At 42.1% G+C, this 25307-nt stretch overlaps 1 protein-coding gene across 2 annotated transcripts in view; it reads left to right on the top strand.

The window, feature by feature from the left end:
- Window positions 1-25307, top strand: part of FGF12 (fibroblast growth factor 12) — a 526043-nt gene that overhangs the window by 273966 nt on the left and 226770 nt on the right. The window contains exon 1 of one of the 2 annotated variants that reach the window (XM_057739035.1): window positions 16466-17096. The exons of the other annotated variant lie outside the window; for it this stretch is intronic. Within the exon in view, the coding sequence (XP_057595018.1) occupies window positions 16898-17096 (199 nt within the window). The 5' untranslated portion in view covers window positions 16466-16897. Of the gene's footprint in view, window positions 1-16465; window positions 17097-25307 lie in introns of those variants that run through there. 2 annotated transcript variants of the gene reach the window in all.

Here is a 25307-nt window from a genome sequence, read left to right as displayed (position 1 = left end):
GAGTAGAAGTGAGATGCGGTGCTATTACAGGGCTCAATTAGGATTATAAACCATGGGGATGTCAGTATTGAGGATTACTTTTTGATGATGGCAGGACAACAATGTGGTATTGGATGGTTAGTGTTCTGTCGGACAAAGACAGTCATACCCCAAATGCTGGTAAGGCGTTCTGTGCAGGCTCAGAGCTGCTAGCATCCTCTCCTTGGTGAATTTCCGGGTTGAGCAATAAGGAAAGATAGAAAGAAGAATATTAGTTCCATAAATCAGAGGAAACTGTCAGACCTGGGAAGGGGCATTAGAACCAAAGGGATAGAGTGGAGAGGACATCCCTTTGGAAGTCAACAGATTTAAGTCTTAGCTTCATTACTTTTTAGCTGTTATCCTGACTAATTGAATTTACTCCTCTGTCATTGTTTTGCTCTGTAATAGTAGAATAGTAATCTCTATCAGGCTTGTCCTACAGGATTGTTGTGAGGATTAAATGCTTGAAAACACTTAAATCATAAGTGTGATAGGACTTTTTCTCAAGCCAGTCTCCCAGTCCATGCATCTCTTCAGCTATTTAGCAGGGAAAAGCATGGGCCTGCTCCCAGCCACTCTTCGTTGAGAGCATTCTTCATATCAGGTTTCCCCACTCTGCCAGCTACATCTTTTCATATAGGACAAAAAGGAAGAGCTCCAACAACCATCACCACCACACCACAATTCCTTCTTCCCCCACTGCCACCAGCACCACATCGCGGGAAGGTGACTGATCTATTAGTAAGGGGCTGGATCCAGACTTCTCCTGTTCAAATCCTGGTCGTTCGCTTTACTAGTTTATAGTCTTAGCCCAGTTGTTTAACTTTTGTGTTCCTCTCTTTCCGTTGATAATAATGATACCTACTTCATAGGGTGGTTGTGAGAATTAAATGTACATATAAAGTGCTTCGACCAATTCCTGGTAAATAATTAGCACTTAAAAATATTTGCTTTAATTATTTTTGTCTTTATCCAGAGTCAGAGAGAAGTGCTATGTGGTGAAAGATAACCAGTAAGGTTTAGTTCCAGGGACTGGGGGCATCTAGCTATGAGCCAGGGGGTGAAGGATAACTGATCACTCCTTTTACTTTAGTTAACTACCTTTAAGTTAAAAGGAAGATAAAAGGGAATATCCTAGTTTGTTTCACATAAGTGGTATGATGTGGGTGAGCATATACAGTCATAGGACTTTAGAGAAGGAGGAAACCTTGGCATTCACCTGGTTAATCTCATTTTAAGTATGAGAAAACGGAGACCTCGAGACAAGGAATAATTTGTCCAAGGTTCCATGTTGAGTAAATAGCATGAAAATGAGATCTCAGCTCAGGCTAGGAGCAGGCCTGCTGTAACAGTTTGCTTCTGTCGGCTCTCCTCACTATAGCATTAGAAAGAGTTCTTTCATCTGGGTTTTTACAGAACTGCTTCTCAACAGTTATCTGAGGTATTGCACACAGGAAAAACAAAAACAGCCATCTCTGAAGTCCACCTACGACAGAAACAGCTTTATTTTGTTTTGTGCCATCTTTGCAATGTTAGACCACGTCACCATTCCTTATTCCTTTTCCACCACTGCTCACTCAGAGATAGAGGAACCCATTTGGAATCAGAGTCATTTATTCTCATGACAGTCTTCGCTATAGCTACCAATGTCCTTTCTTTTTCGAATAAGTGATCATATAAAACATATTTGGGTACTTTATATTCTATACTTTTTTTCTGTTTGTTTAGAACACCTAAAACTAAATGTCACTCCTGGCTCCAGGACCCTTCCAAAAGTAACCTTCCATGAGAGAACGTAAAACACATAGCTCCTCAGTTATTCTTTTAAAATTTTCTAATTTTATAGATGAGTAAACGGAGGCACCAAGGTTAAATGACCTTTCTGCGGTCACACATCTTTCTTCTCCAAAATGCCTGCTAGTGGGACACAGGCTCACGCTCCAATGTTGAAGATAATACCTTGTAAACAGTAAATTAAAAGTTGGCAAGCGGAAAGTGGGACAGTCGCCTTCTCAAATTCCTGACTTCATGAAGGTGACAACTGGCAACCCACCATGCTGTATCTCGCGGTCTTCCTCACTGTGCTTTGGGATATTTCGTCCCAAATCATTGTGCAAGAATTTTTCTCAATTTATAATACATTTTCTCAAACTGGTTTTGGGTTTTCCAGAGCTGTGATTCTCCTTTTTCATTCTAAAAAGTGAAATCAAAGATACTATATTAAAAGCTGTGAATATGTACATAGATTTAAATCTTTCCTCCTCCCTACCATAAATTGAGTCTCCAGATTTCTCTGTGATTACTCATGGTAGAAATTGTTGACCTTGTAGCAGACGACTGCATCTTCAGGGCAAATCAGTATCTTCACACTCTCAGTGACAGGCCGAACAATTTACCTATAGAAGCCCTTCTGTGCAGGGAACTCACAGGCTTGCTAACACTATCCTTTGCCCTCCTAATCCTTTTCCTTTGTTAAGCTCTTTAACTTTTGCTTACTTTTAAGTCTCCTACCTCAGTGTGGGATCTTTCCGACAGAGGAATCCAGAAGGGTCAATGACCATCCTTTGCAGAACCCACTGTGCTTTTGATTCACACCTTAGGGGCTCTTTACACTGGCCTTTCCTGGGAAGCTTTCCTCACTTATATTTTCGTAGGTTCATATGTTTTGTTTCCCTTAGTCTAGAATGCCATAACTCAGGGGAACACTATCATTTACCCTTTCAGCTGTGGGTTGAGAAGTGATGCTTTTCACCAGCTGTGCAGACTTTGCGACATACGTTCCTGCCATATGAAAGAAGTCTTGGCCCTATGCTTTCTTCACAGGGCTATCCTGATATGCTTGCTTTGACTGTCTGCTTGAATCTTGAATCTTGCTGCATTTTACTGTCACTTTTCCCCACTAGCAGTCAGTTTCTCTATTGACTAATCCTTACCTTTTTACTCTCTTAAAAAAAAACAAGTTTTGCCAAGTATCGCCTTGGATGCAGCTTTAGTGATTTCAATTCATTCTCTACCCCAGCAACGCTGACTGTAATCATATTATGGAATACCAATTTCAGCTCTTGGGACCCTCCTCCTGTGGTTTTGCCCCTGATCTTGACTTAAATGTCTCTGATGATGGGAAACTTACTTTCCCATTTTATGAAGCAGTCTATTTGATGGTTGGTCTGTACTTCCTTGTATATGACTGCTTAACGGAATTCAAGTTTGCCTTTGGACACACAAGATGCCTTTCTTTTTTTCAATAAGAATGTTTCAGGTGTCTTGAAGATGTCTTGAAGACAGAGGTCAGCTTTCCCCAGTTTTTCTTTCCCTGGCTCTAGTTATTAAACTAGTGCTTCAGATGAGGTCATGATCACGAGAGAACAAACAACATGAATGCCTCTGACGTAGATTCTGAGTGGCCTTAACTCAAGGGTTATCTTAACTTTTCTAACACTTTAAGTGTATAAACGGTCCCCTTATAAATTCATATTGTGGATTCATAATCTAAAAAGTCACAAAGAAAACTTTGGATTTGGTGTTAGCTAAACTAAATTTGGATTCTTGACTGGACCCGTCATTCAGACAATTAATTAACCTTTCTGACACTCAGTTTTTTCATTGTACATGTGGATATCTATGTTGGCCTTATGTGGTTATCCTGAGGATTAAGTAAAAGAACCTGTATAGAGCCCAGTACTGAGCTTGGTGCATTGCAGGTACCTAATAAGTGTTATTTTCCCTCTCTTTCCTACCCTATCCTTCCTTTCCCCCAAATACTTTTTTTTTTTTTTGTAATAGAAGTGTAGTTGATTTACTACATTATATTAGTTTCAGGTATACAGCATAGTAATTCAGTATTTTTACAGTTTATACTCCATTAAAAATTAACAAGATAGTGGCTATAAGTCCCTGTGCTGTCCAGTATATCCTTGTTGCTTACCTATTGTATACATAGTATTTTGTGTCTCTTAATCCCGTACCCCTAACATGCTCCTCCCTATTTCCCTCTCCCCACTGATAACCACTAATTTGTTTTCTATATTTGTGAGTTTCTTTCTGTTTTGCTAAATACATTCACTTGTATTATACTTTCAATACAAGTGATATGACACAGTATTTGTCTTTCTCTGTCTGATGTATTTCACTAAGCATAATATTCTCTGGGTCCATCCAAGTTGCTGAAAATGTCAAAATTCCATTCTTTTTTTATTTCTGAGTAATATTCTATTTTATATATACATACACACATTTATATATGTATACGAAATCTCACATATATATATCTCATGTCTTCTTTATCCAGTTGTCTATTGATGGGCACAAGATATGGTTGCTTCCATAACTTGGCTATTATAAGTAGAGCTGCTGTGAACACTTGGGTACATGTAACTTTTTGAATTGGTGTTTTCATTTTTTTTTTTTTTTGGTGGATGTATACCCAGGAGTGGAATTGCTGAGTTATATGGTAGTTCTAGTTTTAGTTTCTTAAGGAACCTCAATACTGTTTTCCATAGTGGTTGTGCTAATTTACATTACCACCAACAATGTACATCCTCACCAATATTTATTTGTAGACTTTTTGATGATAGCCATTCTGAGAGTGTAAGGTGATAGGTCATTGTTTTGATTTGCATTTCTCTAATAATTAGCAATGTTGAACATCCTTTTATGTTTCTGTTAGTTGTCTATATGTCTTCTTTGGAAGAATGTCTATTCAGGTCTACTGCCCATGTTCTTGATTGGGTTGTTTGTTTCTTTGATATTGAGTTGTATGAGCTATTCGTATATTTTTAATGTTAACCCCCTGTCAGTTATATCATTTCCAAATATTTTCTCCCATTCTATTGGTTATCTTTTCATTTTGTTGATAATTTCCTTTGCTGTGCAAAAGCTTTTAAGTTTAATTGGGTCCCATTTGTTTATTTTTGCTTCTATTTCTTTTGCCTTAGGGGACAGATCCAAAATATATATATAAATATTGCTGAAATTTATGTCAAAGTGTTCTGTCTATGTTCTATTCTAGAATTTTTATGATTTCTGGTCCTATATTTAGGTCTTTAATCCATTTTGAGTTTATTTTTGTAAATGGTATGAGAAAATGTTCTAATCTCATGGCTTTACTGTAGCTGTCCAGTTTTCCCAGCATCACTTATTGAAGAGACTGTCTTTTCTCCATTGTATATATTCTTGCCCCCTTTGTCATAGATTAATAGACTATAGGTATGTAGGTTTATTTCTGGGCTGTTTATTCTGTTCCAATGATCTATGTTTTTGTTTTTATGCCAGCACTATACTGTTTTAATTACTGTAGCTTTGTAGTATAGTCTGAAGTCTGAGCGAGTGATGCCTCCAGCTTTGTTTTTTTTTCCTCAAGATTGTTTTCAAATTTGGGCTCTTTTGTGGTCCCATACAAATTTTAGGATTATTTATTCTAGTTCTGTGAAAAATGTCATGGGTATTTTGATAAAGATTGCATCAAATCTGTAGATTGATTTGGTTAGTATGGTCATTTTAACAATATTAATTCTTCCAATGCAAAATCATAGGATATTGTTGCATTTCTTTGTATCATCTTCAGTTTCCTTCATCAGTGTTTTATAGCCTTCTTGGTTAAGTTTATTCCTAGGTATTTTATTCTTTTTAATGTGATTTTAAACAGGATTGCTTTTTTGCTTTTTCTTTCTGATAGTTCATTGTTAGTAGAGAAGCAACAAATTTCTTTATATTAATGTTATATCCTGCAATTTTGCTGAATTCATTTATTAGTTCTAATAGTTTTGAGGTGAAGACTTTAGGGTTTTCTATATAAAGTATCATGTTATCTGCAAATAGTGACAGTTTTACTTCTTCCTTTTCAATTTGTTTATCTTTTATTTCTTTTTTCTTGTCTAGCTGCTGTGGCCAGGGCTTCCAATACTATGTTAAATAGAAGCAGTGAGAGTGGGGATCCTTGTGTTATTCCTGAATTTAGCAAGAAGGCTTTCAGCTTTTTATTTTTGAGTATGATGTTAGCTGCGGATTTTTCTTAAATGGCCTTTTTAATGTTAAAATACGTTCCCTCTAAACCCACTTTGATGAGAGTTTTTATCAAATACTTTTAACCTGCACTTCGGATGTAGAGGTTTCAATTCATGTTTTTACGTGATTCAAACTAAAAGGCCTGAATGATTCCTTGGCTGAAATAAAAACTGGGGTTAACATAAGACTTTACTGAAGGCCAGTGTGTAACAAAGGAGATAACAATGCGGAGATAATTTGCAACTAACATCTAGATAACTTGATATGGTTCATTCTCTAGAGTCCACAGCTCCAGACTAGTGTCTAAGGAGTCTCGATGAGATTGTTTTCCTATATAGTTTCTGGCCTGATTCTGTTTGGTAGAGGATTTCTTCCCTTGGCAGTCAGAAAAACTTTGTGTGGTGGATTACTCAAAATCAAGGTATAAAAAAGAAAGGCATACCTTCCTCCTTAAGTTAAATGCACCTTCCCAAGCCCACATCTTTTTTTATCTGATGCCTGAAACTGTGACTCTCTATTCACTTTAGGGAATAACTCTTCTCCTTTCAAGAATGTTTACACTAGGATTTTATCAGCGTAGCATCATCAGGAAAAGGTAGCCCAACATCTGTGCTGGATGCACAAAGGGGATTAGAGAAGACATATCCCCAGATTGAGACCATGTGTTTTTCTCTATATTTATCAGACATTTGTTTTTTTCTTCTTTCATAGCCACTACCTAACTGATGCTATCAGAGACTAAAGGTGATACCACTATTAATAAAAGTATGCCTAAGGTTTTGCTTAAGGTAAAACTTGAGACTGTTCTTACTCATCCTGAACATGTATTACTTTCAAGTCAAAATTAAATCAACACACACATTATAGAGTATCTACTATAGTCAAAGTGATGTACTAGATCCTCACAGGAACAAAAAATGTATGTCATGATTCTCACTCCAAAATTATATTTCTACTCTCATATATATAGGTCATATTTAGAATTTTTTAAATAATAAAATCCACTTATTTTTAACATAAAGTCAATATCCTTTCCCTGGTTTTTGTCCTCAGAAAATAATAAATGCTTCTAATTACTTATCTTTTAAAAGCCAGCTATGGATATTGCCTTGTCTTTTTCCTTTTTAGAGATGAGAGGAAGAGCTGTCATAATGAAGAGAAAGGAATGGGCCTCTTCTCCATTGCTGTATTCTTAGCATACTCAACCAACTTAGAGAGAATTTTCTAGCTTACTTTTAAAGAGGTTTCTTCTCTGTGGTCTCTAGTGATTACAGGATGTATACATTGTCGAGAATGGGCTTATGACCTCACGAGATCCCTTCTAGCCAATACTGCAAGTTTAAAAGCTAATATCTTGTCCAAAATATTATAAAAATATTATTGCTTCTTCCTGCTCCAACTGCTGTTTAAATAAATATGCTTATGCAATCATCTTATTCCTTTCTGGATATCTGACCACTGAAATGCATATTTACAACTATCTATCTATCTACCTTGGCTTTGATTGCATAGACACACAACCATCTATACCAATATCTCTTGATTTCATGTTGCATATGCTGTATTAGTGTGCAAAATTAAGCACAGGGGAATATAATTTTATGTGAAAATGATTGTTAAGTGAATAACTTAGAACTTTACTGAGTGCTTTCATTTACACTCTGGAATTCTTGAACATTTTCTTGTCTCCACAGCATTCCAAAAGGAAGCTTGCCAAATGTTTTTATTTTTTGTTTTCAGCTATTTTGTTTAGAATAGCAATGTGAATTTAGAGGTCTGTAGAGGAATGATGCTGCTTTTCATCCATCCAAACATCTACTCATCTACCCATTTGTTCATCCATTCATTCACTCATTCATACTGTTTCTTGTTTCAAAAACCAGTGCTGTGTTTTCAATATATTATTTTAATTAATCTAGGTCATTTTACAGGCAAATAAACTTAGGCTCAGACAAAGTAACTTTATGCAAGGAAAGGTTATCTACTTGAAATCACATATTCTTTCTACTTTACATTTTATTTTTAGAGAATTCTAAAAAGTTAGGACGAGAAATGATCTCACTGGTCATCTTGTCCAAATTCCTATTTGATCCCCTGACAGTTTCTCTAACCAGGTTGTATATTTCAGTTATTTCTAATAAAATCTTAAAAATCTTATTAAATATCAAATAGGATCAGTGGGGTCTTTCATTAATTGTTATTTTCACAGAGCCCAGTGCTGTGTGCACACAGAGGAAAATATGAATTTATAACAATTTTAATAACATAATTTGAGTGTCAGCCATGTGTTAGGTGCTATAAGAGACTGCTATTTCAACAAGATCCATTCCCTGAAAATTTGGAATCTAAAATTAGAAATGGAGCAACTAGGTCCACGGAGAAAGCAGCTCGGTACAGATGGGGGACAGCATGAATGTTACGGTTATCAAACCATTTTAAGGTCATTTTCATCATATTCTGAGACTTTAAAAATTGACTACTCATTTCATCTGATGTCTGTGCTCTCTTTTTTCGTTATTATATGCCTTTCCTTCTCTGAATGTGAGTGTGTGTGTATGTGCGTGTATGTGCGTGTGTTGTGTGTGTGTGTGTGTGAGAGAGAGAGAGAGATTGAGAGAAAAGAGAGCGGGAAAAATCAGAACTGAAACTATACACCTAAGTATAGGAGGTGGAGGTTGGTCAGGGCAGAAATCTAGGTACCATTTACCCTCTCAGGCTATCCAATTTTAATAGATGGATTGAATTTAAGCAGATTTTAGAGAGTATTGATGAAGGAAAATGATCAAGTTGGAAATGTGGAGGCTCCCCTTGAATTAGCTGAGTCTGATATAAGAATAAATGTTTATTCTGATATATTTCTTGATATAAGAATAAATGTTTCATTTTCAACTTAAAAAGATGGTTGGATAGGGGCTTCCTAGGTGGCGCATTGGTTAAAAATCCGCCTGCCAATGCAGGGGACACGGGTTCAATCCCTGCTCCAGGAAGATCCCACATGCCACGAAGCAACTAAGCCCGTACACCACAACTATTGAGCTCATGTGCTGCAACTACTGAAGCCCATGTGCCTAGAGCCCGTGCTTCGCAACAGGAGAAGCCACGGCAAATGAGGAGCCCGCGCACCACAACAAAGAGTAGCCCCTACTCACTGCAACTAAAGAAAGCCCGCACACAGCAAAAAGACCCAACACAGCCAATGAAATAAATAAATAAATAAATAAATAAATAAATAAATAAATAATGTATTTAAAAAAAGATGGGTGGATGGATGAATGAATTCATTAATTAATTCATTTAAGTATTTACTGAGGATCTACTGTATACTAAAATGATATTTTAGGCACTGGAGATAGGAAAGTAAATAAAATAGACAATCATTTTCTTAACATCCTCAATCCAGCTAGGAAGGAAGATAACCAAATGCCAAACATGTGTTTTAAGCCAAACCAATACACATTTTATAGGAATGGGAATGGAAGAAGTGTAACTTTATCCTCTTGTAATTTTCTCTAATTTCTGTTTTGATTTAGTTTCCCTGTAGTTTTCTCATGAAGCTCAACTTAAATTACTGAACTAAGGAGGAGAGTATTCGGAGGCCACTATCTCAGAACCAAAGGATACTCTCTTATGCCAACAGTGAGAAAACCACCACCTTAGCTCCTTGGCCCAGAGAGATGTAAAAGCTGCAGAGGGAGGAGATTTTGGACACTTGGGTCCCCTGGTCCTTTCCAACACTGAATGATCTCTTCAAGGTCATTTACAAGATGTGAAACCCTGCTAGGGGAGCACTAGAGGTCCGTGAATGAAAGATGTAACATTTCTATTTCTTCTTTATGTGACCTTAATTGGGACATGAGAGACACTGAGGTCAGAAGGCCTGGATTAAACTCGTGTATCTTTACTCATCTGTTATGTGCCACCGGGAGATTACCTCACTTATTGGAGTCTCAATGTATCTGTAAAACTGAGTTATTATTATCTCCTTAATTTTCCTCACAAGGTTGTTAAGAACTTCAGTGCGATAATACGTGGGAAGATGATTTCTAAACAGTAAAAGACTATATCAGTGCAAATGATAATTACATTCTTACTTTAAATTGTATTGCATGATTATAACTATTCATGGTGTCTTGTTTCTATAGCTTATGTTTATTAAAACAGACATTCTCCAAAACATCACTAATCTCTCTACTTGGGCAATAAGGATACCACTCAATCTATGTCACAAAGAAGAATTAAATATACTGTCTTTATTATTTTGAGAGATGACCAAATATGTAACATGTAGTAATTCAGTTGTTGAACTGTTGAATAAAGCACCATAAAGGAATTCACAAATAGAAAGTAATTGTTTATGTTGCTGTTGCCAACCTTTTTTCTTTTTTTGGCCGCGTTGGGTCCGGTCTTTGTTGCTGTGCACGGGCTTTCTCTAGTTGTGGTGAGCGGGGGCTACTCTTCGTTGTGGTGCACTGGCTTCTCATTGCGGTTGCTTCCCTTGTTGTGGAGCGCAGGCTTCAATAGTTGGGGTATGTGGGCTCAATAGTTGTGGCTCCCAGGCTGTAGGGAGCAGGCTCAGTAGTTGTGGTGCACGGGCTTAGAAGCTCCGCAGCATATGGGATCTTCCCGGACCAGGGATGGAACCCATGTTCTCTGCATTGGCAGGCAGATTCTTAACCACTGTGCCACCAGGGAAGTCCCTGCCAACCTATTTGAACTGACGGTCTGGCAGAGAAAAGCGAAGGGAAGTAAAGCCATTGTATGGGATTACATTCATGGAGAAAAGGTCTTCTTCTGCCTGTCAAGCTTGTGAGCTCATATTCACCAAGCTTTGAGTCACGGGCCTGATCTCAGAGCAGGACGATATATGAGAAGAGCTAGGCTGCTTTGTGTTCCCAGTAGACAAGGACATTGACAATACTCCAGTAATGAAAATTTTGTTTGCCATTACAATGTCAAGGTTAATCATTCATTTCAAGTAGATTTCCGGCCTTCTTTAAATACGTTATGTCCAGGAATGAATGATGATGTGTGTGAATCACAAGGTATGTTTTTGTGTTTTGGGAAGTCTGGATGTTACAGCAGGGCCTTGATTTAAACGGGTATTTTAATGACAGTGTGCTCACTGTAACACTTTACGTTATTATCACATCTTCTTTGAGCCTTGCAGCAGCCCAGTTGGATAGGTACTGCTCGTGTCACCATTGATGTATTTTGCAGATGTGGTTTGGAGATTGAATAACTTGTCCAGTAGTGTACAGTGAGTGGGTGATTAAGACAAGAGCCAAATAAGATCATGATGGTATGAACTATAAGCTTGTTGAGGGCAGGGAGAATGTAGCGGTATATAGAGCTCCCTTTGGTAACTGAAACAGGGCCTTGGATGCAACCTCTGCCCAACTCAAGGTTTCAAGTGAATGACTGCAGTGGTCCTAATAGTTTGATTTAGGAGTTGAAAGACTTGGCCTATGAATACGGGAAAGACTATTCAACATTCTGTGTTTTTTCCCTTTAAAATACAGAGATGATTTAAAAATATAAAGATGATTAAGACTGTCCATGTTTTATTTGTTTGGAGAGAAGTCAGAACTATAAATATAATTATCCTTTCAATGTGTATCAGGCAACTTTCTCCAAGTAATTCAACTGCTTCCACCTATGATGTCTTCAGACTTGTAAATGGAAATTCTCAAGTTGTTCAAAAAAAGAGCATAAAAGAGAAAAACAAATACTGTATGCTAACTCATATATACGGAATCTTAAAAAAAAAAAAGGTACTGATGAACCCAGTGAAAGGGCAAGAATAAGGATGCAGATGCAGAGAATGGACTGGAGGACATGCGGTTGGGGGGGCAGGGGGTGAAGGAGAAGCTGGGACGAAGTGAGAGAGTAGCATAGACATAGATACACTACCAACTGTAAAACAGATAGCCAGTGGGGAGTTGCTGTATAACAAAGGGAGATCAACTCGATATGGGTGATGCCTTAGAGGGCCAGGACAGGGAGAGCCGGAGGGAGTCGCGGGAGGGAAGGGATATGGGGATATGTGTATAAATACAGCTGATTCACTTTGGTGTAGCTCAAAAGCTGGTACAAGAGTGTAAAGCAATTATATTCCAATAAAGGGCTAAAAAAAAAAAGTCAAGGTATTGTTATCACTGAGATATTGCCCTTCAAAATGACCTGTTTAATTAAATCATTGGTAGGTTGATTTAATCTCATTCTTGACCCTAAATACAAAGATATCGGAAATGTCCTAGTAACCATGAAGGAAAACTTATGAGACTTAGTGGTCCAGGTAGCAAAGTAATGAATTTCTGAATATAAAAAAATTAACTAGAGTATTGCTTCTGATCTCAACAGCCATGTACATAGGTCCTACCTAACTTCTCAAATTTCCCTATATTTACCTCTTCTTCTTATTGGAGAAATGAAGTAAATGATGCTGATGATGACTTAAAGGGCTCAATAGCTAAAAAGCGCCCTGACAATAGCTGCAGGATTGCAAGGGAAGAAGTAAAGTCTTTGTAGTGTAATTGAATCAAAAGCACCATATCCTTTTAGCAGAGATCTAAAGACGTGAAATGTCACTTTCAGAAAGCTAGCATTTATTGTTTTCCTTTTGTTCCTTAAATGCCTAACGATGCTGTCATGTCAAGACAGAGAAAACTTGAAAAACAGCAACTGTTATCTGCTTTTCATCTCTTCCCCCATCACCCTCTTCCAGCCTGTGCTGCTACACTAGTTACCTTCTGCATTGAAACACCTTCATGGCTCCTAAACCTACAGAAAAAAAAATCAACACACTCAAAGATACACATTCTCTTTCCAGGCTTTTTCTGGGGGGTGGGGTGGCGGTGGGCACAGGACTGTAGTTCTAGCCAAGTGTGTTACATTTTTGAGAGTCCGAGTTTATTTTTCCCTTCTAGGATTATGTATTATCTAAAAAATGTATATCTATATAACTATATCTATATATCTCTCAAACTTTGACACGTGAAGAACTTGTTAGAGACTCAGAATTCCTAGGCTCTACTCATAGAGATTTCTGTTTCACGTTCTGAGAAACCATCAGGAATCTACATTTAAAAAAAGCATCGCAGAAGAATATCATGCATCTTCTTAAAAAAATAAACACTGTCATCATCTCTTTTACTCATTTGGCATTTTCCACTTTTCAGAATGCTTGCACATACATATTCAATTCTGTGAGGTAGATGGGAATGATTATTCCCATTCTGAGGATGAGAAAAAGACTCAGAGTTTGGCAGCGATTTCCTCAACGCCTCACGCCTCACTATACACCCTTCTCTCACCCGTTTCTCTTGATCCCTCACCTCAGCTGACCTTTTCCTTTTTGGGTGTTGAACTGCAAAAGGCAAGGAGCCCCCAAAGCCAGCCAGTACTATTTGTGCCTGCCTTCCTCAAGAATGAGACAAGTCTTGTGGTAGCCAAGGAAGGGAAACACGCACTTTTATCTGTGACATGTGAACATTTCCCTAATTGACAGTGTTACCAATTGATTTTCAGTCATTTCCCTTACCACATACAGATGCACTTTTGAAAATGTATTTGGCTGGCTTCACTTTTGGAGAACAGGTCTGTGTGTGGGTGCCTGTGTGTGTGTGGCGCGCGCGTGTGTGTCTTTTCCCCCTGTCTGTTACATATTGTTAGAATCCCAAGTTCACTGTCCTTACTCAGGCACACTGCACTGCTGCAGGGGATGTGTGCTTCCTATTGACAGCTGGGATTCCCGCCTCTCGGGGCGCCTTGCCTATTAAATCCTCCTCCCAGCTGTCTGCCCCATAAACCTGTCTGCTGTGTGCTGCCCAGGGGCAGCAGGAAAGGTCCAGGCCCCCAGACACCGTGGGGCTGTTTAACACAGCGCTTGCTCTGAACAACCTCACAGGACTCGACTCTTCTCCTTCTCCTAGGCCCCCAGGTTTGTGCCCCCATCTAGAGAATTCCTCTACAGTGCCCACATCCATTCTCAGTGGCTTCCAGGGCCTTCACCTGCCTTGCTCACTATTCGGGTATTTCCAGCATACACCTGTCTCTGCTTGGAAATCATCCATGAAGTCTTTCGGCACTACCCTTGATGCTTAGCGAACTGTCTCTGAAAGGGAGGGACTAGGGATATTTGAAGACTGGTTAAAGAGAGATGCTAAGTGTAACTAGCAGCCACTTCAAGAGCTTAGCATGACAACTCCTTTGTTCCCCCAAATTTTCATGCTGCATTTTAACCTGGGTGATGGTATCGCCTCTGCTGAGTTTTCCATAGCATGCAGCTGTCATCCCAAGCACTCCCGGAGACCTGACTGCCCTCCAAAGCTGCTTGTTGACTGCCCTTGCCCACAGTCCCCCCCTCACTCCACCTCCGTCCTCCACTCCGTGCAGGGCACTCACCTGGTGCCTTGTTTCAGAGACTGAGGCGGTTTTGCGGCGTTCTGGATAGAACCCAGAAACCTGGGTCCCTGGAATGTGGAAACACTTTCCTGTTCCAGAGTGAGCGGAAGGTGGGCCCAACACGAGGGCCCAAGAGGCCATTGTTACTTTCTCCAGTGTCCGCTCCCTTCCTTTCTAAACAGAATGCGTTGCGCTCCAGCGTGCTGGAGGGGGGGCGGACTGCTTTCTCTCAGCTCCCCCACCCCAACCCCTCTTTGTCACCGGGGTCCTTTAACGGGCTGGTGGTGCTTTCTCTTGGGGGAGGGACGGGACAGAGCCGACCCGAGCTGCAGTTCCTTCTCTCTGCCTCTGAGAATTTCTCATCCAAACCTCAATCACGTAGGATTGCGTAGAGAGGAGAAAAGGGGAGAGACAGAAGACGGAGAAGGGGGAGAGGGGTGACGGCAGCGGGGAGGAGAGTCTGGGCGCCGAGGGCGCGGGGGCGGGCAGGAGGAGCCGAGCGCGCCGCGCTTCCGTGCGCTCCGAGAGCCTGGCCCCCGGCCGGGCCCCGCCTGGGCGCGCCCCAGCTCTCCGCGGGTGGGCGAGCCGCGCCCGAGGGACTCCGGGGGCCGCCCGCTCTTCTTCCCACCCCCCCGGCTCGGGGGCGGTCGGCCCTGCCCGGAGGAGCCTGCGGAGCGAGCGCTCCGGGCGAGCGAGCGAGCCGGCTAGGCGGCGGCGGCGGCGCCCGGGAGCCTCAGCCCCCGAGTGGGACTCCGCCCCGAGCGCCCCCTCCGGGGTCCGGGGCGGCGGCGGCGGCGGGGGAGGGCACCCCGCCGGCCCGCGGCTCCGAGCGGCCACCCGCGCGGCAAGTTGGGCGAGTTGGCGGCCGCCCGCCCCTGCTTCCCGGCCCCGGCCCCCGAGTCCGCGTCCGGCCCCGAGGGCCCCGGAGGTGCGCGCGGCCGCCTCCCGCCCCGGCCCCGGGGCCCCGCTCGCGCCCCGGGCGCCAGACCGCGGGGGGCAGCTCCGAAGCGGAGCCGCAGCCGCCGCGAGCCGCCGTCGCCCGCGGCCAGCCCCCGCCCCACCGCAGCCGCCGCGCGGGTGTTCGCAGCGCGCCGCTCCCTTCCTTCCTCGGCCGGGATGGGCCGCGCGGGACTGAGGGATCGGCCTCGCGTGCGGCCGGCCGTCCCCATCTGAGCTGCCGCCTGGGAGCCGCCGACTGCCGGGCCCGGGGAGCGCGGCGATGACCCGAGCCCGAGCCCGCCGGGGCGCCCCCTCCTCCCCTCGCTCGCTCTGAGCCTGTGCGGAGAGCGGCTCGGTGCGGCGGCCCCGCGCGGACCCTGGCGGGGAGCTCCAGTGCCAGGCGTGTGGGCGCCGAGCTGGAGAGGACACCTCGGCATCGCTGCCTCTCGAGGGGGCTTATTTAAACTACTGAGTCATTCCAGATTTAGGATTCCCTAAATAATCACCAACTGTGCCCGTCTGGTGCCAGAAAGAAAGCGGAAAGAGAAAGAGCGCCCGCTCTCGGGACCCCGCGTCTCCGCGGCGCTCGCCTCTGGCGGGTTTCTCCCGGAGGGGTGCCTGGCCCTCGAGGATCTCCCTCCCTGCTTCTCTTCCTCCCGCCCGCCCTCCCCGTCCCTCCCGCCCTCCCTCCCCCCTCCATCGCCTCCCGCTCTCTTCGCAGCGCTGCTGGCGGGGAGTCGCGCTCGCCGCAGCTGGACACAGCTGCCCCCGCCCGGCGCCCCTACCCCGACTCCGGCTAACCGCTCCCCCTTGGCGCCTCTCGGAATTCCAGAACTCGGGCGGCGGGCCCCGGGAGAGCCGCAGCCGGTGCAATGCATCCCGTAGACCTCACCCGGCCGGGACGGACCTCCTAATCTCCAGAACTGCGGGCCGCAGGGAGTTAAACCGCTGCCTTCCTCACCTCTCTTGCGGTTGGTGGCTCGTTTTCTAAAGGAACGTTTTATTCACTTTTTAGTATTTTCTACCGGGGGCACGCTGCCCGCCTCGGTCCAGACTCTGCTTTGTAAACGGGTTTTATATGTATGTGTGTGTAGGTATACTTTGGACACCTTACAACGCTTGCGCCTCTCCAGCAGGGGCACGGCTTGTTGTTTTGGACATCCTTCTTCCCTTTCCACTTGGTACTCCGAACGCAGTGTGACCAAACTCCCCACTGCCCCTTGGACGCGGATCGCCTTGGGGTGCAAGTTCGGGGCGCGAGAGGCTAGTTAACTGCAAGGCCTGGGACCGCCCCGCCCCCGCCGCCAGCGGTTGGGGAAGTTTACATCTGGATTTTCACACATTTTGTCGCCACTGCCCAGACTCTGACTAACCTTGTGGGCGCCGGGTTTTCGGTACTGCAGCCTTCTCAAACATTAGCACTGCCTCCCCGCGCCTGCCCTGTCCCTTCAGGCCGCCGAGGTCCTGCCCTCGCCCCGGCGGAGCGTGATCCCGAGGGCGCAGTGGAGCCCGGGGCCCGCGCTGAGCAGCTATGGCTGCAGCGATAGCCAGCTCCTTGATCCGGCAGAAGCGACAGGCGAGGGAGTCCAACAGCGACCGGGTGTCGGCCTCCAAGCGCCGTTCCAGCCCCAGCAAAGACGGGCGCTCCCTGTGCGAGAGGCACGTCCTCGGGGTATTCAGCAAAGTGCGCTTCTGCAGCGGCCGCAAGAGGCCAGTGAGGCGGAGACCAGGTCAGTAGAAGCCCGGAAGGTGGCCTCCCTAGAGGCTAACACCCCCCTCCCCTTTTGCAAAGCACCTGGGGGCATCCATGGAAGAAGAACCAGGCTCCCCCTCTTCCATTCTGGCTCCCGTTCTCCCACGATTTTCAGACATCTTTCAGTCCCCCTCTGTTAGTTAATAGCTTCTTGTCCCATTTTCAGGAGAACACTTTATACCATACCTTGATGAAACCATGGTTTTACTAGGATGAGAGTTACATATATAGATGCTTCTGGTCCCATAGAGCTTGTAGAGCCTTTTGAGGGGAGTGATCACTTTATTCTCCATCTCTCCATCCATCCATCCATCCATCCATCCATCCATCCATCCATCCATCCATCCATCCGTCTGTCCATCCAGTGTTTAATCTGCCTACTGAGGACCTAAATATGAATAAACTTTCCTTTCTATATCTCTCATAACACTTAGCACAATTCTTAACACATAATAGACAGTAGACACCAGATGAACTTAAATTTATTGTCTTTTTCCAACTCTTTCTCTAGCAACACATGATGTCGAATCTCTCACATTCTGCACAGTCTCACATTCTGCACAGTTTCTTACCCCCCCATTTTTTGAAATAATGATGATGCCCTTTCATTTCCTTTTACACAGATCTCCTTTTCCTCTTCTCTTCCTCCCGCTCGCTACTCTCATTGTTTCCAATGGCTCTGCTCATTAACTTTTCTGTCCTATTACTTCCATCCTTCGCACACTCACACTTGCTTTTGGAACATTAAGGGAACAACACAGTATCTGCCGTTTGGCCTCAGGGAGTGTAAAGAAAACTTTAGACTTAAGCAGAGATCTTCTAGGCCAGGCTGTTCAGAAGCTGATTCTCTTCTTTGGCCCTAAACTCAAATGGTTGATCTTTGATGTGTATCTGTTTACAAAGGCAAATTGGATACCTCAAAATGTGCGAGTGATTATTTTCAATTCAAGCCAGGCTACCTTGAGGAAATGGAAGCAGGATTTCCAAGGTCTGTGCTTCAGGCTTTATTGATCCTCTGGGTGTGGCCCTCAGGGTCATTTGCAATCTGCAGATGACCTACCCTTACTGTGGACAACAGAAAGGAAATACTGTCTAGAGAGAAAGCTTGCTATGTGATCAGTGGACTGGTTTAGGTTAGCATCTTTGCAGCTCTGACTATGATGTCCTCCTGGGTTCCAAGAATGAAGTCATGGGCTAGGGTCATTGGGTGAAGGAAACACTTGGAAAGTCTGGACAAGTGGCGCTTAGAATTAATTTAGAAATTTGGGATTAAGCCTTGTGAAGAAGCCGTCTCATCTCATTTTTCCATTGAATTTTCATGACGTTATTCACTCCATGGTGAGCTCTTTTTCTTACTCCGTGATGCTGGTGAAATAGTAAATTTCAGGAGTAAACAAAAATAATTATGATCCAAAGACAGGTGCTACTAAAGTCTATTATTTTATATTCAATTAATATGGCCTGTTCATTTTATAAAGGGAAGATATATGCAAAATACTAGCATTCTCCCTGCCCAGTAAATAATTCATATTAGGGGAAAATAAAATCCCTTGTATTGTTGTGCAGGGGATCATTTGGGGGCCATCTTCTCTCAGGGCTTATGTGGTCTGCACGGAACTTCAAGGTTCAGAATTCCATGTGACACATATCTCAGTCTCTGAAGCATGTTCTTGCACTCTACTTGGGATACTGATGTTTGTGAATAGATCCTACTCAGCCTTCTCAGTTACAAACTCATCAGAATGTTCGCTGGACTGATTTTGTGAATGGGTAAGATAAACTCACCTGATCTTTGCGGAAGTTGATTTGGAGATGAGTGATTTGCATGGCTTAATTTTGCATAAGGAAATTGCTTCCTGTGGCCTTTTCCTTACCATCTCATTAGAAAATAGAGACTTTGAGGGAATTGCTGAGTTAATTGTTTTTTTCAATGTTCACATAATTGTTTCCTCTTTTTCATCTACGTAGTGTACCTTTTGGCAAAGAGGATCATGACTAGTGAATTCCTTTAGCTTAAGTGTCACGGTAATAATCTGGCAGAGAGATGACAGGACCTGTTAAGACATGCCTGGTGCAAGGGCAGCATGCATGTATCTGTCCACCGTGGACTTCAGTTTGTTACGCAGCTTAGCTTAGAAGAATGGGAGTGTAGGGTGCAGCAGAGCTTTGGGGGAAGATGATAGTGTGCTGTTATCGTTACTAATAAAGCCAAATAATTCATCTGTTGATTTGCTGTCAGCAACTATGATTCACATAGTAGGGGATGAGCCTATTTATAGAGAGAGAGCACCTTCCACATCTCAATTCCAGACAGGATTCTTTAGCTGGATTGGGAGAAAGTTGCTAAACAGCAAAAGGAAAAACTATTTGAGAGAATGTGTTTTATAAGCACTTTGATGTTATGGTCACTTAATATTTGAGTTATCCTTGAACTCACTAGCCCTTCTAAGCCATATCCTGTGAACTACAAACTGAGTCACAAATGGTAAAGTGGAATAATTTGTTCTGGTAAAGAATTTCCACTCTGAATTTCTGTCATCGAGACACAAGTTCCATGGACAAGTCTCACCAGGGGAGAGAGCCTGAGACAGTGAAGCTAAATCAGGTATTGGATAGGAAAGGCTACGGTTGTATTTCTGATTTCAGGGCTGACACATTGAGTGTCTCTCAGTCCTTGTCTTAGCTCACTAAGTTCTGATACATATCATGTTGAAACTTCAAAAACACAGAGAGAATATTGAAATTACATGGTAATGGTCTCAGATTTCAAAATCATGATATTGCATTATGAAAACAGGAGAGCTGGCAGGGTAAGAACTCCCATCACGCAGTTCCAGGACCATAGGGCGTGTCAGATGCTTTGTGATGCCATTACTGGAGCACAGTGATGGCTTACCCTGGGATTGTGTAGCAGAATCCTTCCTTAGATGAGAAATCCTTGAGCCAGAGCAAGTTGGTAGTTTATACAAGATTGCACGGCTAGATCATGGTAAAATTGGGACTAGAGCTCCACCATCCAGTTGATTCTTCTTGCCTGTGCACTTCACATCACAACATAGAAAAAAGTAGTATGATGAATTGGGTGTCCTCTGTCAAAGGATGGAAATAATTTTGTAATTTATTTTTAAGGATTGTTATTATTATTTTGTAATTGGAACAGGAATAATGTCTGGAGGTAGAAGGATACATAGGCTAAGTCAGGCAATTGGGGTTCTAAAATGACCATCCTATAGCACCATGCATCATAGAAGTAAATCCAACAGTGAGGATATACAGACAGTGCAGGAAGAGTTAGCCCCTTAGGCACTGTGTGGGTTGTAGTTCTTTGGAAATGAAATGGAGACCTTGAACTGGCACATTGGCCAAGGTCACTGAACCATATAAAAGCCTTTAGAACATTTCTGTTTGTGGACTTTCTAATAAAGAAAGGAACGATCTTATGGTCATTACTGCCCGAGTAATTATTTATATGTAAAATGCCTGTATGAGCCAGACCTGCTGGAATATTCACTTAACTATTGATAGCGCTTAATTTGCCATATCCAAGCTATTAGTACATCCACGTGAATTACATGACTTATTCATTTCCAACATTTGTTTTACTTTTGAATGGAAACATCTGTACAGATGATTGACTCCAGAGTGATGTACGTTTTGACTCAGGAGTTTCTGCAGGTAATGGATAGCATTCACCCTCAGGAAGGGAAAAGTGTTTATAGAATCTTTGAATGTTGGAGCGTCCAGGAACCTTGGAGGTCATTCAGTATCACTCTTTGAGTTTTCAGATGAGAGCCTCTCTGGAAAGTACAGAGCAGTTAGATAAGCCTAAATCTGTATTTTAAGTGATTTTGTGTTTTTATTATTTTTCTGTATAATTTAATTCCTTCCCTCAAACCAGAGCATTAAAAAAACAGCAGTAATCAAGAAAATTCCTAACCTAAAAAAACGTTATTTTTCATAACTTAAGTTTTTGGTTTTACATTACCTCCCTTTTAAAGAATGACATAGTATTTTTATACTGACTAGATAAAATAAATCAAAGAAGTGATTATAATTTTACTAAATTTTGCTGATTTTCATTTATCTTATTTTCCTGAGTCCTTGTTTCTGCTTATTTCTGAGTCCTTGTTTCTGTTATAAAAATTGTGGTTACTCAAAATGTTTTAGTATTTTTCCAACTTGTTTTGGTAGATGTATAGTATTTAATAGCATAATCATTCAATATTTTACTATCAAATATATCTTTTGATGTTGATGAAGGAAGCATCACAGAAAATAGAAATTTCAAGAAGAAAACTGACAAAGGAGAAATGCTTAATCATGGAATATAAATTAGAGTTTTATAAATTGAAATAATTCTGGTCAATATATAGATCAAGAATACATTCACATGACAGGTGATACTTTACATTTATAGCAAGTAGTTTTATTGTATTTTCTCCTTTAAAAGTATGACTCATATCTGAACTACAAAATGAGCCTAATTAAATGATATTTGGCTTGATGTCTGTTAAAGAAAGCCAGGCTTTTCTCTTTAGAAACCCACCCTTCGGTTTAAACTGATATTTTGTATGTGTTTTTTTTAATCCTGTTTTCTCTACAGCAGTGTGTTCTCATCAACAAATTATGTTTCCATTGTAAGAACATTTTTAAATCGCAGGTACTGTGACCTCTTGATTTCTTTCATCCCACAGAGATCTCATCAAGCCATAACTCAGGATTAAGTCTTTAAAGTTCTAATGAAGTTGATATTCTTGAACAGAATTAGAAAAACAATTGGCAGGAAATGAGGCAGTCTGTATATGTGGAAGCAATAGGAATATTTTGGAAGATCTTTAGAAACAAAGCTTTGTCTCATACAATTATATAAGTACTGGGCTTACGAGTAAAAATCTACATTGCTTTTATTCTTGTTGAGAGCATATTCTTGCATAGATATTATAGCGTTGATTCGGTTTGAAAATTTTGATAGTGATTAGTTTTTTCATGTCTCTTTTTTGAGTACTTTGTCATAATGTGTATTCGCTGTGACTTCTTTCTAGAATTATTATAGATTTAATGAGGACTCTCATAAACAGCCTCATTAGACATAGGAGACCGAGTTAATATACTGCATTTTGGATTCTATCTGATGGCCTACCCATCAAGCTACAGAGCTCTACTTGTCGTCCAAAGAGAAATGCACCACATCTAAAGGGCTCTGACAGAAATAGAGACACAGACATGGAGAACGGATGTATGGCTACCAGGGGGAAGGAGGGGCCGGATGAATTGGGAGATTGGGAGTGACATATACACTACTATGTATAAAATAGATAAACTCATGAGAACCTACAGTATAGCACAGAGAACTCCGCTCAGTGCTCTGTGGTGACCTAAATGCGAAGGAAATCCAAAGAAGAGGGGATATATTGATATATATGCATATAACTGATTCACTTGGCTGAACAGCAGAACTGATACAACATTGTAAAGCACCTATACTCCAATAAAAATTTGAAAAATTGAAAGTTCAAAAAAATAAAAGGCTCTGATTATGAGGCCACTTTCTAAGCATCTGTGAGAGGGAGGAGCCTTAGCTGCAAAATATCTATAAATTAATCGTACATAATGATAGCTTTTAATAATAACTTCCTTGACTGTATAACTTCAGGATTTGCAGAGTTGCTTCATAACTTCTGCCCCATTTATTCTTCATAGCAGTCCACTGACATAGTTAGCCCCATCTTTGAAATAAGAAAGCTAAGCTTCAAAGTAGCAGACAGACTTGTTCAGGTTCATGGAGTCAGGAAGTGGCTAAAGTGTTCCTGGACTCCCCAGCCCCCACCCTGTAGATCATCTGTCTTTGTCTCCCACCACCTTGAGCTAAGAAGGCTGAATCTGAACTCAATGTGATTCGAAGCTGGGACACTCCAGCTGGGGGGAATCCGATGAAGAGCTCAGGGAAACGCGGAGGGTCTTGTGCCTTTGCTCTGGGTGTGATCTGGCGCCCCCAGGGAGGAGCGCTAGTACGGAGGAGGAATAATGTGGGAAGGCTGGTGGAGGTCTGCAGGCCAGTACTGAAGAAGCAGTCTGTGGCTATGTTGTCATGTGCTGCTCCCAGCCTCCTGGCTGGGATGTCCGTGTCTGCCTGCAGGAGCATTGGAGATGTCAGGGGTGCCCCCTGGGGCACCTAAGGACCCGCTGGGAGACTTGGGTCCAGAGGGGAAGACTTTCTTGACTATAAACATAAACAATTGCTCCAGATGTTTTCAAATGTAAAGAGGTTAATAACAAGGTCAGGTGAGCCCTGTAGGATTTAGCCTTTAAAAAAAATTATTTTCTTAATTTTTAAATTTTTTTACAGTTATTATTTAAGGGACCGTGTAGCAGAGTGATTAAGTACATGGACGTTGGTGTGGGATCTGAATCCAAATTCTGAAGATATTATTTGTGAGAACATTAGGCAAGTTATTTATTTATATTTATTTGTTTGTTTATTTTTAGGTTGTATCAGGTCATAGTTGCGGCAGGCGGGCTCCTTTGTTGCAGCACATGGGCTTCTTAGTTGAGGCAGGCAGGCTCCTTACTTGCGGCTCCAGGGAGCCTTAGTTGTGGCAATGTGGGATCCTTAGTTGCAGCAGGTGGGCTCCTTGGTTGTGGCATGTGAACTGTTAGTTGCAGCATGCATGCAGGATCTAGTTCCCTGACCAGGGATCAAACCCTGACTCCCTGCATTGGGAGCATGCACTGTTATCCACTGAGCCACCAGGGAAGTCCCTAGGCAAATTTCTTAATATCTTTGAGCCTCTGTTTGCTGGTTTGTAAAGTGAAAATACTATCTCTAGCATTTGGTCAGGAAACATCTCTCTGAGGAAGACTCATTTAAGCTGAGTTCTGAAGGATGAGGCGGGCAGAGAGGGACAGAAGAATGTTCAAGGCAGAGGAGAGCAGCTTGTATGAGATTGAGGCGAGAGGGAGTTCGGTGCTTTTGAAGAAATTGAAGTGTAGCTGGAGTGATGGGAGCATGGGGTCTAGGTGATGCTGGAAGCCTTGGCAAGGCTGAGTTGTTCAGGGTCTTGGAAACCCTCGGAGAGATTTCATATTTTAATCTAGGATCCAAAGAGAGTCAGAAATAGGAGGTGATATAACGTGACTTGCGTGTTTAAGTGGACACTCTGGCTTTGGAGAGGAGAGCAGATTGTAGGGGAGCCAGAGGGGAAACTGAGGGATCATAAAGAGAGGCAGTCTGGGCTGGCAGTTCTCAAAGTGTGGTGCACAGGCCCTGGAGTGTCCTTGGAGACCTTCAGTGGGTCCACAGGTTAAAACTCTTTTCATTATGATATTTCCTAATAATACTAATTATTCATCTGTTTTTACTCATTCTGTCACAGGTGTCCAGTGGAATTTTCCTGAGACCATATGATATATCCAAAATCACCTGAAAAGCCTATTAAAATTTTCCTCTCTTTTAAACCATGTATCAGTGTAAGGCCAGGTTATCTTTAGACATAAGCCACAACATCTCATAAGACATTAAATGAGAATCCAGCTGATTTCTCTTCAGGCAGACATTAAGCAATTTGAAAGCACATAGACTGCTTTTTCACTCATTTTTTTTTATTTTGAGCAATATAGGTGTGTTTCATTGACACCTATTTATGTTAATATTTGATGGGCTTACTGCTATTTTTAATAAATATTTGAAAAATTTTGTCATAATTTCTAAACATGGTAAATATTGAAAGATATAGACCAAATACGCAAAAGCTCTTTGGGGTTTTCAATAATTTTTAGGAGTGTAAAAGGGTCCTGAGAGCCACAAGTTTGAAAACCACTGGTCTAGGGTGTAGATACTGTTGCCTTGGAACATCATGGCTGTGGTCATGGATATGAAAAGAGGAGGTGGAGGTAGAATGAGCTGAGGCTGCTAATAAGCAGGTGTGAGTCAAGAGAGTGTAAGGTGCCTGGATGATTCCTGGCTAAACAAGTCAATAGTAAGTGATGACTTTGCTGAGATGGAGGAAAACTAGGGGAGAAGCAGGGTTGGTATGTGTCAAATAAAGATAATATGTATCGTTCCCAAACTATAAAACACTGTGGAATGCTGAGGTGAAAAATTGGGTAATGGTATTATTTATTGGTTAATAGTTTTATACTATGATGAAGATCCTAACCCTGCTATGTAAGGCTATCTGCTTTATTCTTG

Source organism: Hippopotamus amphibius, chromosome 6 (genome assembly GCF_030028045.1).
Source record: "Hippopotamus amphibius kiboko isolate mHipAmp2 chromosome 6, mHipAmp2.hap2, whole genome shotgun sequence".
Classification (NCBI taxonomy): domain Eukaryota; kingdom Metazoa; phylum Chordata; class Mammalia; order Artiodactyla; family Hippopotamidae; genus Hippopotamus; species Hippopotamus amphibius.
Note: the sequence above shows the minus strand (reverse complement) of the source record. Positions and strands in the feature narration are given on the sequence as shown.